Below are 14,086 nucleotides of genomic sequence, written 5' to 3' on the forward strand. Positions count from 1 at the left end.
TGGAGCACCATAACAACACTACAGGAAATCCTCAAAAGGGTTGGATTCTCAAATACATACACAGTGCTCTGCCATCCAGTGGAGAAACTAACAGCACTAGCAAGTTGACCTGATAGGATGATTGGGGTTGTTAGCTGGGCCGGAGTGCAACAGGACACTTTCACGTGAGCACTGTGGAAGTTTGCTGAGAGCAGTGGAAAGGTGATACTCTGGCTGTGAAAGGCAGTGGTATTAGCAGACCCAGATTCTTTTACTCTTTTCTCACAATCTTAATCTTTATGCACATTCAGGAATTCTGTTATTGCTTGCTTAATCCCCACATAGTTCTCATGCATCTCAGATCTACTCTCCTCTTTCCTGGCCAGCTGTACACTTCCCTAACCTACAGCTGACCTCTCTTAGCTTTCAGGGTCTCTTTTTGTCCTAACCTCACCTCTCTTTTCCAGCTATCTCCTCCTGGCTTTCACACTCATTTCTACCTTTTATCCTGCATGCTGTCCTCTTTCTGGCTGTCATTTCCCTGCCATCACTGTCTCCTATTTTGCTATAAGCCTTCTAGAGTCTTTGCTGAGCCAGTCCTGGCTTTCAGGCAGTCACAGCCACTGGCTGTGGCTCGACAGAGGCATAATGATCCACTGTGTAGTTAGATGGTTTAATGAGCTTTCCTGATGCTGGCCTTTATGAATCTTATGATCCTTCTCAGAGAACCCCCAGGCCCTGATTTCCTTACTCACCAAGGTATTCCTTATCTACTGCAAGAGGCTGTTTACCACCACCAACTCCTCCTTTTGTTTTCTTTGCATTCATCTCAGAATCTTTCTTGTCTGCTGTGACTGAACGCCATCAAGTCTCTGAGACAAAAAAACAGTGAAAGTATGTGGCAGGTCAGAAGCAGGTTTCAGGGTAGTCCAATTGTATCAAGCAGAGAAAGGAATATGCAGTCCAGACAGTCTTCAGACTGCTTAGCTTCTTTATGGAATTCAGCAAGTTGACTGAGGCTGCAGTGTGATATTTCAGTCATTTGGGCAAATGTGGATGAAGTTTCTCAGACGTGAGAAGAAGCAGAAAGCACTTCTTGTCCATTTGAAATCTCTGGTCCAAATAATGTGTAAGAATTTGTTTACTGTTACTCAGAAAGGACACTGCATTTATTTAATACAGATACAAATAAAATGTCTGCCTTTCTGCTTTCATTCTTAGAGATGACTGAATAGTTTGGGATGAAACTGGCCAAAAATCTTTAGCATTCACCATGAGAAATTTCAGACAGAATGATTGAAGTGAAGAATGGTCATAAATAACATGTTTTAGAGTAGAAATTATCAGAAAACCTCACAAACAGCTTAAACACAGTAGGTAGCATTACATTCAGTCTTTAGGTGTTTTAGTTCTGGAATTCCATAGCTGTGCAAGAACAGTGTCTGCTTGTTAAACTGCTGTACATAAGCACCTTCTCTAATTAGACAGATGTTTGCTTTTTGGGTTTGCTTTCTCAGTTGCTGTGTCCTGATGCATTAGAGAGATGGGTCTCGGTGTCCTGTCTGACCCAGAAGGGGATACTGACAGGGGGAGTCATCTCACTCAACCAGTTTAGCCAGGCACTGTCATGCTCTCATTTAAAACCTTCCTCTCCCAGTCCACATTCCTGCCTCAGTTTTAACCAGGTAGGTTTCTTGGTAAGGAAGAGGAGCTTTAAATGCAGGTGTCATGTCATCAGGACTCATTCTCTGTGAATAAACATTGCCCTCATAAGGAATAACAACAAGAACCTTGTGATTAAAGCAGAGGCTTGGAGTTAGGAAGCTGGAGTTTGTCTGTTTTTCTTCTATATATATACTAAGTGACTTTGTGACAAACCCGTGAATTAAAATCAGAGTTTTCAGTATTTCTCTTGCTGATGTTGATGAAATTGTATGAAGCTCTTAAAAACTGAGTAATTTTGAAAATGGAAATGTTAATCTCCTTTCCCTTAGTTGCCCCATCACAGCATACCAAGCAGTTTGAGTATTTATTGTCGTAATTCACAAGTAGATCACTGTGAGTTCCTGGATACATTACCATGTGTCAATTAAGATCCTAAGTATTTTATGTCTTTACAGGAAGCATTGTATACACCAGAGAGCGGTGAAGGCAAACACACATCATGCAAATCTCCCAGCAAAGTGTCTGAGGTAGGATACAGGACTTAAATGTAGTGTGTTACAGAGGTCAGCGTTGTGTGTGTGTAGACCAGGAGAAGGAGACCAAAGGCTCCAACTTACGCTTCTCACCAGAGTTCAAGCCAGTCTAGCCAAGTCGTTAGTGCTCTCATAAAGGGAACAATTCTGCTCTCGTGAAGGGAGTGTTTTCCCCAAACTCTATTATTTTATCTTCTTTCTGTTTAGGTTAAACTGTGAATGTCTCACACAATGTCAGTTCTAAAACTCCTTAGTCCCAAATGAGTGCTCAAACTACTGAGCTGCAGAACCAGCCTGGGCCATTTGGCCTTCTGCAGGATTGGATAAATAGCAGTTTTCAGTTTTAGACTTTGTACGTGGACTTTTAAACCTCCTTTCATATCTGAGCCCTGCTTCCCGGGATTCTCCTGGACTGTAACGTAAAAACCTTCCTTTGCCAGGATTTGCTGCTGGCAGCGTCAGGGCCTGGGCAGCGCCGCGCGAACTGCGGAGCGGGGGCACAGCGCCACCTAGCGGCACGCGCTGACATTACCCGCCTGCACTCCGCCAAGGAATGGTTCCTTTGAACGCCATCGAAATTCAGACACAAAAACAAACAAAAACAGTTAAAATATTTTATTTGTGTATTTATTTTTAATCCTGTTCCAATCCAGATGTATTTTCTATCATGTATAAGTTTTCCTTGACTGATTGAAAGAAAACACAAATCTTGGATCTGCTCGGTAAAAGCAGGCCTTGCTCCCCATTCTGGTGCTCTCCCATGAACTTCAGCTGCTTGGCATCTGCGTGTCATTAAAATCTTTGTTCCTCTTGCTGTTTTCCTTTATGCACACTACGAATGTAACGCAGAGCTCAAGGAGAATCCTTCAGAAAGGCACAGGCCAACAGTGGCAGCCAGTAGCAGCAGCTGGTGACAGTGGGCCATCAACTCCAGCATCAGCCTTAGCATGGCGTTCTTTCAGAGGGATCTTTCTTAATCGTAGGAGGGGGTTATTCCTTGTGTCTGAGCTACAAGTTAGTAACACTTCTGCTGTTTTTCTATTTGTCCCTTCCAGAAAAAAAAAGAGCTTCACATAACTTTCACATTTGCATTTTGAGGGAAAATGCCTTCTTTTTTTCATTTCTTTTTAAAGCGCAGCAGTGCAAAGCGAAGGAAAAGTTATTTGTCCACTGAGAATCTACAGCCAGAAAATTACTTTTGCAACGCAGTATCATTACATGTTAATATTTTATTCAAAGTCTCACACAAATTATGAAAACTGTACAAAGCGATGAACAATGAACATTAAAAGGTACAATGCAGATAAAGACAAGGGCCATGAGCTGGCTGGAAATTGAGAGGTTTGGAAATCCTTTGCAGAACAGGGTTTTAAGAAACCTTTACATGATGTTTTAAGATGTAAATGTGGATTGTACTGAGCTCTGTTAAATCAGTAAAAGTGAATTTAAGAGACACTGCACAGGTTAACTTATTTTATGGAAATGTATTTATTTCCAGTTAGCTTAGAAGGAGCCTGCAACGCTCTGCGGCACAGGTCTATTCTTTAAACAACCAATCAATCAATCGCTACCTGTTCCTGGTATCGGCACTTCCATCAGCGCCACTTTGCCACCACCATTTCATTCTACATTTTCACCCCAGCAGTGCAGTCTTCTTTTTTCTGGGCAAAGCCAGCCCTGCGTTCTGCCTTCTGTACCAGACACATCACTTCTTCGACAGCTCTTCAGGACTGCTCCAATTTAATTCCATTTTCTTGCAACTGCTGATTTTCTGTTCGTGGGAGAACACATTTTTCAACTGACCAACGCGGTCGGGAAGCAACGACGCAACTTCACCGTCTACTCAACGTGCAATATCGGCTTTGTCTATTTTACACCGATCGCAAACTTTCATCTCTTTCAGGGTGCGGACGCAGCTCACGCGCACACGCCGCGGACGGCTCCCCGAGCCCCGCTCAGCACGGCCGCTCCCGCCGCCCGCAGCAGCTCAGCCCCATCCCGCAGCTCCGAGCTCCGCCCGCGCTTCCGCCGCGCGCCCTTCGGACCGAGCCGCACTCGTGCCGCGGCGAGAGAAGATGCCGCCCGCGCGGCTGCGGCGGGACGGGGCGGCGGCGCCCATCCGCGGCGGCGGGAGGAGCTACCCGAGGTGCCGCTGCCCGGCCGGGGCGCTCCTCCCGGCGGGCCCGGCCCCGCGGCCCGTCGAGCCGTCCCCTAGCGAGCGCCCGTCGCCGCCGCGCCGGCTGCCCACCGGGACCCGGCGCCACGCAGGGGGGCGGCAGGGAACATGGCGCTGCGAGCGAAGCGGCGGCAGGTGAGTCGCGGCCGGCCGGAGGGGAGCGGCTGGTGAGGGGGACTGGGCCTCGGGGTCTGGGGCAAAGAGCTGCCGAGCGGCCCCGCTAGCGGAGCGTCTGGCAGTGACTGCAGGGCTGCGCTTGCAGAAAATCTGTGACGTTCGAAACTTCGCTTTCACAGGTGTTTCGTTTGTTTTTCTTTCATTTTAGGAATCTGGAGATCGTGTTTCTGAACTAAGAGAATGGAGGCCGGTCATTTCTAGAAAGTGCACAGACCCTCTCTGGCTGCTCCTCTTCTTCCTTTTCTGGGCCGGTTTGGTAAGCGTGCGTTTCCCTGGGAGACGCAGTTCGCGGACGGCGCGGGGCGCGGTGTGGGGCCAGGCTGCGCCGTAACGAGCCGCACAGGTGCGGGCAGGGCTGATGAGTGGGAGCTTCCTTGCGAGAACGAGTTCGGGCTCTGTTTGGACTCTGATTACTTCTTATCTAACTCTGTGCAGTCTTTCTCTTGCGCCGTGTCTCTCTTCTGGTGAATCAGTTCGCTATCTGTCCTGTGCTTAGGACAGCGTGCAGGTTTTTAGGAGCAGGTTTTGTGTTTGTAAGCATGAAAGATTTTCATGACGTCTCTGAGCCTACTGAGGAATGAATATGCTATTGATCAGTTTTGGATTGAATTACTAAGAGCTCTTGATGGAAGCTAATGCAGAAGGATATATGTGCATCCTGAGCTCTGTGTAAGCTGAATTTTGCAACTGGGGCAAGGATTCTGGATTTGTGTTTTCTCTGAATGTTCTTATTGCTCAGTTTCCGTGAAATAGATTTAGTGCATAGATAGCTTTGTTTTCTTTTGTTTGTTGGGAGTTTTTAAAGATTACATGAAAAAGGTGACACTGATTTCTTCCCACAGTGGAAAAGAAGTGAAACCACGTGAGTGGTTCTGTGTAAGTGTGTATTGCTGGTGCGTGGAGATGGACACGCCTCCCAGCAGTCACTCAGCCATCTCTTACTTGGAATATTTATGGTTGCTATCCAGCACAAGTAGTACGTCAGCTTTAACGATGGCATCTCTGTAAAAATCATCATGTTAAGACAGTGTCAATGTGCAAACATAATTATAAATAGCATTATTTGAATAATTACACTGTAAACACAGGCACAGATGAGAATACGTTGAGGACCGAGGAAGTACATACTTACTCATGTATGAGACTCAGTTTTTGCCTAGATACTATCTTTAGACACAAGTTAAAAGTAGAATAACAAAGGTACAGACCTTAATTAGTAAAGCTGTTGTGCTGGATCTGATATGTAAAACCTCTCTCCAGAACAGCTAATATTCAGCTGCTGTGTGCAGGGTGGTGGTGGTTAATGTGGGCTGAGAAGACTTGCAGCTGCCAGCAATTTGCATGTAGCCACCGAGCCAAGAGCTTTGTCCTTGGTATATGCGAAATGTGGTTTGCTCTCTGTGGGACAGAGGGGATGATTAAATCACCAAGTTCTCCAATGGGTGGAGTGCTATAAATAAGCTGTGGGGAAAAGTGCTCAAGACTTTACTGGCTTCACAGAAGAATTACTGCTTCTTGGCTTTAAAAGGCTGTTTTGGCCCTGATTACTTGGGCAGTTTATGCTGCGTTCCTAGGCAGAGTGTCTTGTGCTGACCAAGTAAGTGTTGCTGCAGCTCAGCCAGCAGGGATGCTGCCTCTTAGGTTTACTTGGAGCTCACTTTTGGTGCTGGGGCTTTGGTAGAACAGAGTATCTAAAAGCTCAGTGCAGTAACAGCCAGGTCCACAATGTGGCTCTCTTGAGGTTTTTCAAATGCAGTCAAGAATACATATTCCTGAAATTTCAGCTAATCTGCATTTTAACTATATTTGCTTTTTAAGTATGCCTTTGGTTAAATTCAGTATTTCAGCAGATGTGTTGTGCAGGTGTGGTTTGAGGGGCACTCTGAAAATTGAGAAGCAGTGGCTGCATAGGAAAAGTTGCTTCCTGGGTGACCTTGCCCAGTAACACGCAGAAGCTTTGGCACAAGTGGGGTTTAGAACTTTACTGCTGCTTTCGAAGTATTTGAATCTGATCCTGTCTTTTTTCTTCTGTAATATTCTGCTAAATTATTTGGGGTGCTTTGTGGAAGACAAGAAGGAAGTCTAAGGAAACAATAGGGCTGAACTTGTGCTTGTGACTTGCTCTGGCCTTGTGCAGAGGGGTGGATTTTAGATTTAATGATTTGTGTTCACAAGACAGAAATAGTCAAGTTGAAAGGAATATTTATTCATTGGGAGAGAAAAGCTGTCATAGCATGATTTCACATGGAAAAACCTGTTTTTATAGATGTTTGTAACTGGCTACGCTGTGATGGCTGGTGCTGCAGAAAGACTTGTGCTTGGATATGACAGCTTTGGGAACATATGTGGTAGGAAGAATGTTCCTGTAAAAGGGGTGCCTCTTTCTGGAAAGGACATGACTAATAAAAAGTAAGTACCTCAGATAATGTCTAATTAAAGGTACCATTCTTTAACTGCACCTACCTTCAGGAATATACATCATCTAGCTGTCAATCACATGCATATGTATGTGCATACTTCAACTAAAAGGCAAATAAAATGGTGTGGGAATGGTGCAAAACAGTGAGCAAAATGAAAATTTAAGGCGGAATTTGAAAATGCGTGCATGACATTGTTCTGCTTTGTGATGATTTCTTCTTAAGTAGGATGTTAGGACTTCTGCCAAACCAGCAACTGTTGGACAGTGTGGACAAATCTTTGTATTTATGGAAGTTAAATGTTGGGGCTATCTGTCATTCTGGAAAATTCCATGCAAGAGAACTAATGCTTGTAGAGGGGCACCCACCTTGGTAGCTTCTGATCCCGTTAAAGAAATGAAGTTCAAAAATAGAGCATGTTCTCAAATTGCTTCTTAACTTTTGGCTTCAAAATCCATTTGTTTCATTGTAAGTGGAAAAAGTTTCATTTGCTTTATAGCACTTTAAAAAGATGGAAAGAAGGCTCAGAATTTAAACCTATGAAAACCAGGAGGCTTGTTTTTTGAAATGAGGATCTTTCTGTCTTTCCAGGTATGTGTTCTTTCTGAATTCATGCAGCCCGGAAATGCAAAGCCTCAAAATCAGTTCAGTTTCCTTGTGCGTGTCTAGTTGTCCACAAGAGCAGCTCAACTCTTTGGAAGACCTCCAGAGTTTTGCAAGGAACAATGGTGTGCAACAGGGAATATGAGTATCTAATGTATCTGTAGAACAGTTGAGAAACTTTCACTTTATTATTCTTATGTTTGCTACACTAGGGAGTCATTTCTGACCGTCAGTTTCCTGAACAGTCCATAGCAACCAAAAATAAACCCCCATCTCTGCTTTATTTCAAAGCCATTACAATTTACAATAGTTTCTAGATATGGTACAGCTCTCTTATGCAGATTGAAAAATTGTTGATTCATTCCTGGACAAGTCTGAGGTTATCCAGCAGAAAGCTGGCTGCTGAAGGTGGCAGTGGGTGAGCAGAGCTCATGTGCTATTTGAGAAACTTGTCTAACTGGTTCTTTTCAATTTGATTAAAGCTGTAGTAGAATTACTAATTCCGGAGGTGTACTGGCAGTGTTATCCATTTTGACATCAGAGCCCAAAGTTTAGTATTCTGCGTAGGACTTTTTTTTATTCTGCCATTGAAGATGAGTACAATGTTAGGAGTAGCTGCTGTGCGAAGGAGACAGCTCCAGTTTGTTCATTTCCAACAGATAAATGAAGTAACCTGTGGCCTAGCCCTTATTCCATAGTATACCTGTAAACTGCAGTCCATACAGATAGCTGTGGCTCTTTTTACTGGATGTCCATTATTTTTCATTTCGTTGAATGTTTTGACAAGAGTTTCTATTTAAACTGGCAACATTTGTTTTAATTTCATTTTAGGATACTTTGTCATTATTTAGTTATGTACAGAAAGCCCTAAACCCCTGTGATATATAAGTAGTTTCAGTGCAACTGAGTAAAATTGCATGAAGTTCCATCCGTGTGCTAAAACTGCTTGCATGTTTATGTCAAGGGAGAGGGCAGTATTGCATTTTGAATGGCTTGAATGCAGACAGCATTTCTTTCCTAGCAGCGTGACGTAATGGAGCAGAGTATTGTTAGCACAGTACCTGGCACTGTTCAGTCCAGAGAGTAGGAAATGTTAAGCTTCTGGATAGATACATATTCTGCTCTAAATTATGAGGGCCCTATTCCATTGTGCCGTGTGTCAGTTCAGGTTTTTGTGTTGTCTTAAGGAATAAAGGTTCAGAGAAGTGTTGTACCATGGAACAATGTGCTCATCCTTCATGAAGGTCAGTGAATGGTAGTTACAGTTAAGTCTAGAAGACAGAAGATCCCATAGATGTTGCTATAGATTTACCTGGTAGCTAATTTATTTTATGTTCCTACTGGAATATCAGTGATGAATGTGGCCTGCTAAGGGATCAAAGCAGAAGTGTAAATAAAACTTAGAGTGTTTTTCTCCAGAACTGTAACTAATATTAATTTTCCATTTCTTTTATTTCTTAGGTTCTTGTCTTTGTGTTTACAACCTGAGCATTTCCAGTTACACGTTACATCCAAAGGCAGCTGAGCTATGTCCCACGCTGCCCGTTCCACCAAGGTAAGAAGTGCTGGATGCTTTACAATGCCCTGATGTCTGCATTATTAAGGATTCTTAGTTCCTCACATTCTGTAGATGACGCCATGTAAAATCAGAATGGTTGTGCATTGTTTATTTTTGTACCTGTATCTTTATGGGTTTCTGTGTGTGCCTGAGAACACGCTTGTGTCCTGTCCTGAAATGAGCAAGGGCTGCATTCTCTCTGTTCCTCTACTGTTTAGAGATGTTTTCTCTCCAAATCAGGGGCAGAGCACTCCACATCAGAAGTGACTTATTTTCTGCACAAAATTTTTGCTCTCTCCCTTAGTGCTAAGAAAAGGAGCTGTGCTCTCAGACCTCTGTTATTATCCTGAACCCAGAAATTACTTGTAAGAGTTATTTCATGGCCAGCTGGCTTGAAGCACAGAGGTCTGTGGACAGCAAGGTCTAATATTTTCCAGCATGTTAAGTGTGGATATATTGACTTAGTTGTATATTTTTATTTATTATGAGTTAGTGAGTCAAAATCCTTAAAACCACTATTTAAAATTCCACTTTATGAAAATACAATAAAGAATTGGAATCTCCATGTTTGCAGAGCTAAGTCATCTACTGCTCCAATGAGAAAATAGAAGGTGAAACACCAGGAGGGAGCAGGGGACACATGAAGCTGTTACCATCACTGTGGGTCAAAGGAAGACATGCAAACTGATGAAAAATGTGGCATATTTGACTTTTTAGGCCTTTTCTTATTAGGCAAGGAACTCAGCATATTCATGTTGCACAGTAGTATTTCATCGTAGAAGCAAAGCTAGTCAGAGAAGTTTTAATGTGTTGATGAACAAACCTCTCCACTTGGTTATGAATGTGTCTTTGATGCAGTGCAGTCTTGCCGGAGTGGAACAATGAATATATTCAATAAGCTAGCTGGAAGAAGCAAACAGTTTTATATGTAGATATCTGGTGGTGTTACATGTACATTACAAGCACTGTTTTGGAGCAGGCTTTAGAATATTTAAATATCCTCAAAATGATATGAAATGTTCAGTTTAGAATTACAATGAAGTTTACAGCCATGCTCTCATGAGTTAAGATTTTATGTAATGATATGGGATCAGAATGAGTGAAGCCAGGCTAGAATAGAATAGGAACTATGTGCTGATGGTGAGTGAGATAGTAATCCACTTTTTTCCCCTTGTTGGTCTTGAATTGATGTTCTCACCCAGCATTGCAGGCATGGTGCCACCAAGAGTTTATTTTGCAGATGAAAAATGACACCACTGCCTGAGCATTTGTAAGAGACTGCTCCTGTGCCCAGAGCCCTGTCCTGCTGGGTCAGACTCCGTGTGTATGTTGGAGGCAGGGAGGGGGACTGGTGGGCTGCAGATGGTGGCTATCAGCTGCTGCAGCACTGTGCTGGGGGTGCTGCTGGGGTGCTGCAGAGGTCTCAAATCTCTGTGGGTTTGAAAATGTTTGTCCAGTAATGAAATCCTTTTTCTCTATCTTTGTTTTTAACCTTCCAGTAAATCTTTTCCATTATTTAATCGGTGTGTTCCACAACATGTTGAATGCTATTCCAAATATGCATCTGTCTTAATAAATATGGTTAATGAAATGGATGTTTTTCACCGAATTCTGAGTGGAATATTGGCAGGAAGAGATACTGTGATAGGACTGAGTGTTCTTGCACTAGGTAAGGTTGCAAATAAAAAATGAGGTTCTAAATAGAAAGTGAATAGTAATATTCAATTAAAATGTGAAGTTCAAAATGCTTTTGTTAGTTTTTTATTATTTAATTTAATATATTGATCTTCAGATTTTTCTGGACAGATTCATTCTCAAGAAAGAATTGGGTTTTTTGTTATGATTAATGTAATAGACTAAAATGCACATGTGGTATGTCTTTTCAAGGGACTGAGAAGCCATTGATAAAAAGAATAATGCCATTAATATTAATGTTTTGATTTTTAACTTTCATATCCCTCTTAAAAGTAAAAGCTTGAAATTCTAATAGAATGTTAAGCTTACCTGTAAAGTAAGTAAAGAGTTAAGTTAAATGGGTGGTGACACTCATAATAAACTTACTTTGTGTATTTTTCAGCTTTCTCTTTTATAGTGGTTTTGACCTTCAGATTCATTCGGACGCTTCTGGTCCATACTTTGATTGCACTGGTTGTGTTTGGGTTGTTATGTAAGTATACCTTTTATGTAAGCTATACCTTATATAAGTTTACCTTTTAGCATCCACTAAATGGGGCCATCTCATTGAACTGATAGAGAGGCAGCTGAACAAACAGCTGTCCCTTTCTTGGAGGCCATCCTTCGTAACCACAGCCATTTCCAAGCAGAGTGCTGCCTGCTTTGGGGTGCCAGCATCTGGCATACTGTTCTAGCTGCTGAGTGTTGGGATGGTTATCAGTTTTAATCATTTATAGATGTCTGGAAATGACATTTCTTTTGGCTGTTGCATGCAGCTATGGAAATACTGCTGTTTCACAAGAAAGTGTTGTGAAGTTTTACATTGTCTGCTATGGAAAGGAAGAACTGTGGGAGTGTGTCCAGTTAAAGCTTGCCATTCTGTAGCAGCTTCTTATTTCCTCAACAAAATTACATGGCTGAGTTTTAGAATAGCTGCAAGTGAACCGAATCATCTGTTGGGCTTGTACTTCAGTCTAAGAGACCATGATGTGAATTTTCTCTGTGATCACTGACATTGTGCCTTTCCTACATGATAGCTCCTGATCAGAGCTGGGGGTGGGCAGAGGGGCTGTGGGGAGGCAGCCTGGGGAGGTGCTGCCTGCCTTCATGCTGCTTGTTTGTTGCAGTTGTCTCGGGTGTCCTCTGGTGGCTCTACTACGACTACAGGAATGATCCCAGCACTGAACTGGAAACAGAAAAGGAGAATGTAAAATTTCTGTTTGGATATGCCATCTTCTCTACAGCAGTTACAGTAAGTAGTATTTTACTGCAAGCAGTGATTGGGCTGTGGCTTGAAAATTTGAACTGCCATGGTTTTGCGACAATAAGAATAATCCCGTATTTCTTTCAGATTTGAAAAGCAGAATCAATATTTGCTTATAGTATTTTATGTAGTTTTGTATCTTCATTATGAAGCTCATTGATCTGCTCTGGGCTCTGCCATGCTTCAGCTCTATATAAAACAGTATTGTCATCAGTTTTGTAGAAATGCGGTTGTGTTCCATCCCTGTTGCCCTGTGCATCAGCTAGCTAGGAGAATCATGGGTGAGCAGAGAGGCACTGGCTCCTTGTGAGCACAACCTGTACATTCAGCCCACCCTGACAGTTGAAGAGAGGAGTGGCTTTGTTACACAATGGGAGGGGCAGGCAGAGCACAGGCAGCAGTGCCTTTGCCTCACACCACAGGGTGAAATTCTGCTTTTCTCTCATTTCCCTTGTTTTTCAACAGAAAACCTGAATCTGTCTTGCAACTTTTGAAGAGTTTCTCATTGTGATGCAGTGTAAAAGGAGTCATTGCTCAGTCTGAGTGTACAGTCTGTAGTTTGTGAAATGTTTGTCAAAAAGATGGCATCTCTATTTTCTTAAAGCAGATTAGGATCCGTAGGTTGGGATTCATTGGATGTGAACAGTCTGACGCTTGATGGGTGAAAATAAAAATGTTATAGATCAGATTTTTTCATATTCTCTGTAAGTTATCAACAATGACCTTCTAACTGTTGTTAATAAAAGAGTAGGAAGGGTTTCATGTGGGTTGTAGGACTTGTGGAACATCTACTGCTGAGGCTGCTCTTCGCAGAGCAGGCGAGAAAACTGGTGGTAAACCAACCAGCTGCCACTGGTTGCATTTGTTATTTTATACATTCCAGCCTTTTTTTTTTTTTTTTTAAATGCTGTTCATAGCTGTCAAATACAAAAAAAATCGTGAGGTTGTGAATTTTTTGCATCTTGGTGGTGGTGGTTGGTTGGTTTTTGCTTTGGGAAGAAAGATTTTTTAAATGAGGTTTCATTTTACATCTGCTTTGCCTCCATGTATACCCAGCCAATTTGGTTTGGCTACTCCTACCACTGTGAGCAGCAGTAAGCTGACTGGAGTAGAAGGAAGTTTACATGTTCATGACGTACAGGATATATGAAAGCAGTATGCTGTGGCTAACATAGCTCTGTGTTTGTTGCTGTAAAGAAAAATAGATTGTTTCCACTGCGTGAGTTACAGATTTATGAGTTCCATTTTATTTTAAGTAGTAATGCTTTTATAAAGTTAATTTTGTGAAATCAAAGATTTTAGTTCACAGGCTCCTTGAGAATATAGGCAGTGTCTTAGGAAGCATTTCCAGCACACAGTGTTTGTGAAAAATGCTTTGCTGTCATGTCTTTGTGGAAGCCATATCCCCTGGACCTGCACTTGACAACTTTTCATAATTTTTTTGAGGGGAAAAAAAAAAAGCAACTAATAATTCTTTCTTTTCTCTAACAGGTTGTTCTGCTTTGCCTTATACTTGTGCTAAGAAAAAGGCTTCAGTGCACCGTACAACTCTTTCAGATTGTTGGTAAAATAATCGGCAGAATCCCTTTCCTTCTGTTCCAGCCGCTTTGGACCTTTCTGATTCTGATCATCTTCTGGGTATTTTGGGTTGCTGTGCTGCTTAGCTTAGGAACTGCAGGTAAGTGTATGCTTTGCTTCTTTCTTATGAATGCTGTTTCCTGAGTTCAATTTCTAAGTATGGGACCCTCTGGTCTTATGTGGGCTAGCCTTGTTATACAGCTGTTACCCTTCCCTTCCCTCTTTCTCATGCTGAAGTCATTGCTAAAGTTCTGTGAGTCACAGCACTACAGAAGAGAGGATTTTTGCTCTTAGATGTGGGCTTTAGTTGTTTTCTTTCTCAGTTACTTAGCTTCTGATCAAATCATGATGGATATGTGTATATGTTTGACGTATTTAAATGAAGAAAGCCATATTCTCATTTTGTAACTGCACCGAATGTTGTGTCCTCCTTCCTGTTCATCTCCTCTGACTATAAACAAT

At 42.4% G+C, this 14,086-nt stretch overlaps 1 protein-coding gene across 2 annotated transcripts in view; it reads left to right on the forward strand.

Moving 5' to 3' along the window:
- The first annotated feature begins 4,343 nt into the window (after window positions 1–4,343).
- Window positions 4,344–14,086, forward strand: part of SLC44A3 (solute carrier family 44 member 3) — a 37,989-nt gene continuing 28,246 nt past the window's right edge. The window contains exons 1-9 of one of the 2 annotated variants that reach the window (XM_048944394.1): window positions 4,344–4,488; window positions 4,679–4,786; window positions 6,797–6,939; window positions 7,539–7,675; window positions 9,012–9,105; window positions 10,608–10,777; window positions 11,186–11,275; window positions 11,910–12,034; window positions 13,538–13,724. In XM_048944394.1, coding sequence (XP_048800351.1) covers window positions 4,462–4,488; window positions 4,679–4,786; window positions 6,797–6,939; window positions 7,539–7,675; window positions 9,012–9,105; window positions 10,608–10,777; window positions 11,186–11,275; window positions 11,910–12,034; window positions 13,538–13,724 — 1,081 coding nt within the window. In that variant the 5' untranslated portion in view covers window positions 4,344–4,461. Of the gene's footprint in view, window positions 4,489–4,678; window positions 4,787–5,930; window positions 6,128–6,796; window positions 6,940–7,538; window positions 7,676–9,011; window positions 9,106–10,607; window positions 10,778–11,185; window positions 11,276–11,909; window positions 12,035–13,537; window positions 13,725–14,086 lie in introns of those variants that run through there. The other variant, XM_048944395.1, reaches the window with a different exon arrangement.

Source organism: Lagopus muta, chromosome 5, assembly GCF_023343835.1.
Source record: "Lagopus muta isolate bLagMut1 chromosome 5, bLagMut1 primary, whole genome shotgun sequence".
NCBI lineage: Eukaryota > Metazoa > Chordata > Aves > Galliformes > Phasianidae > Lagopus > Lagopus muta.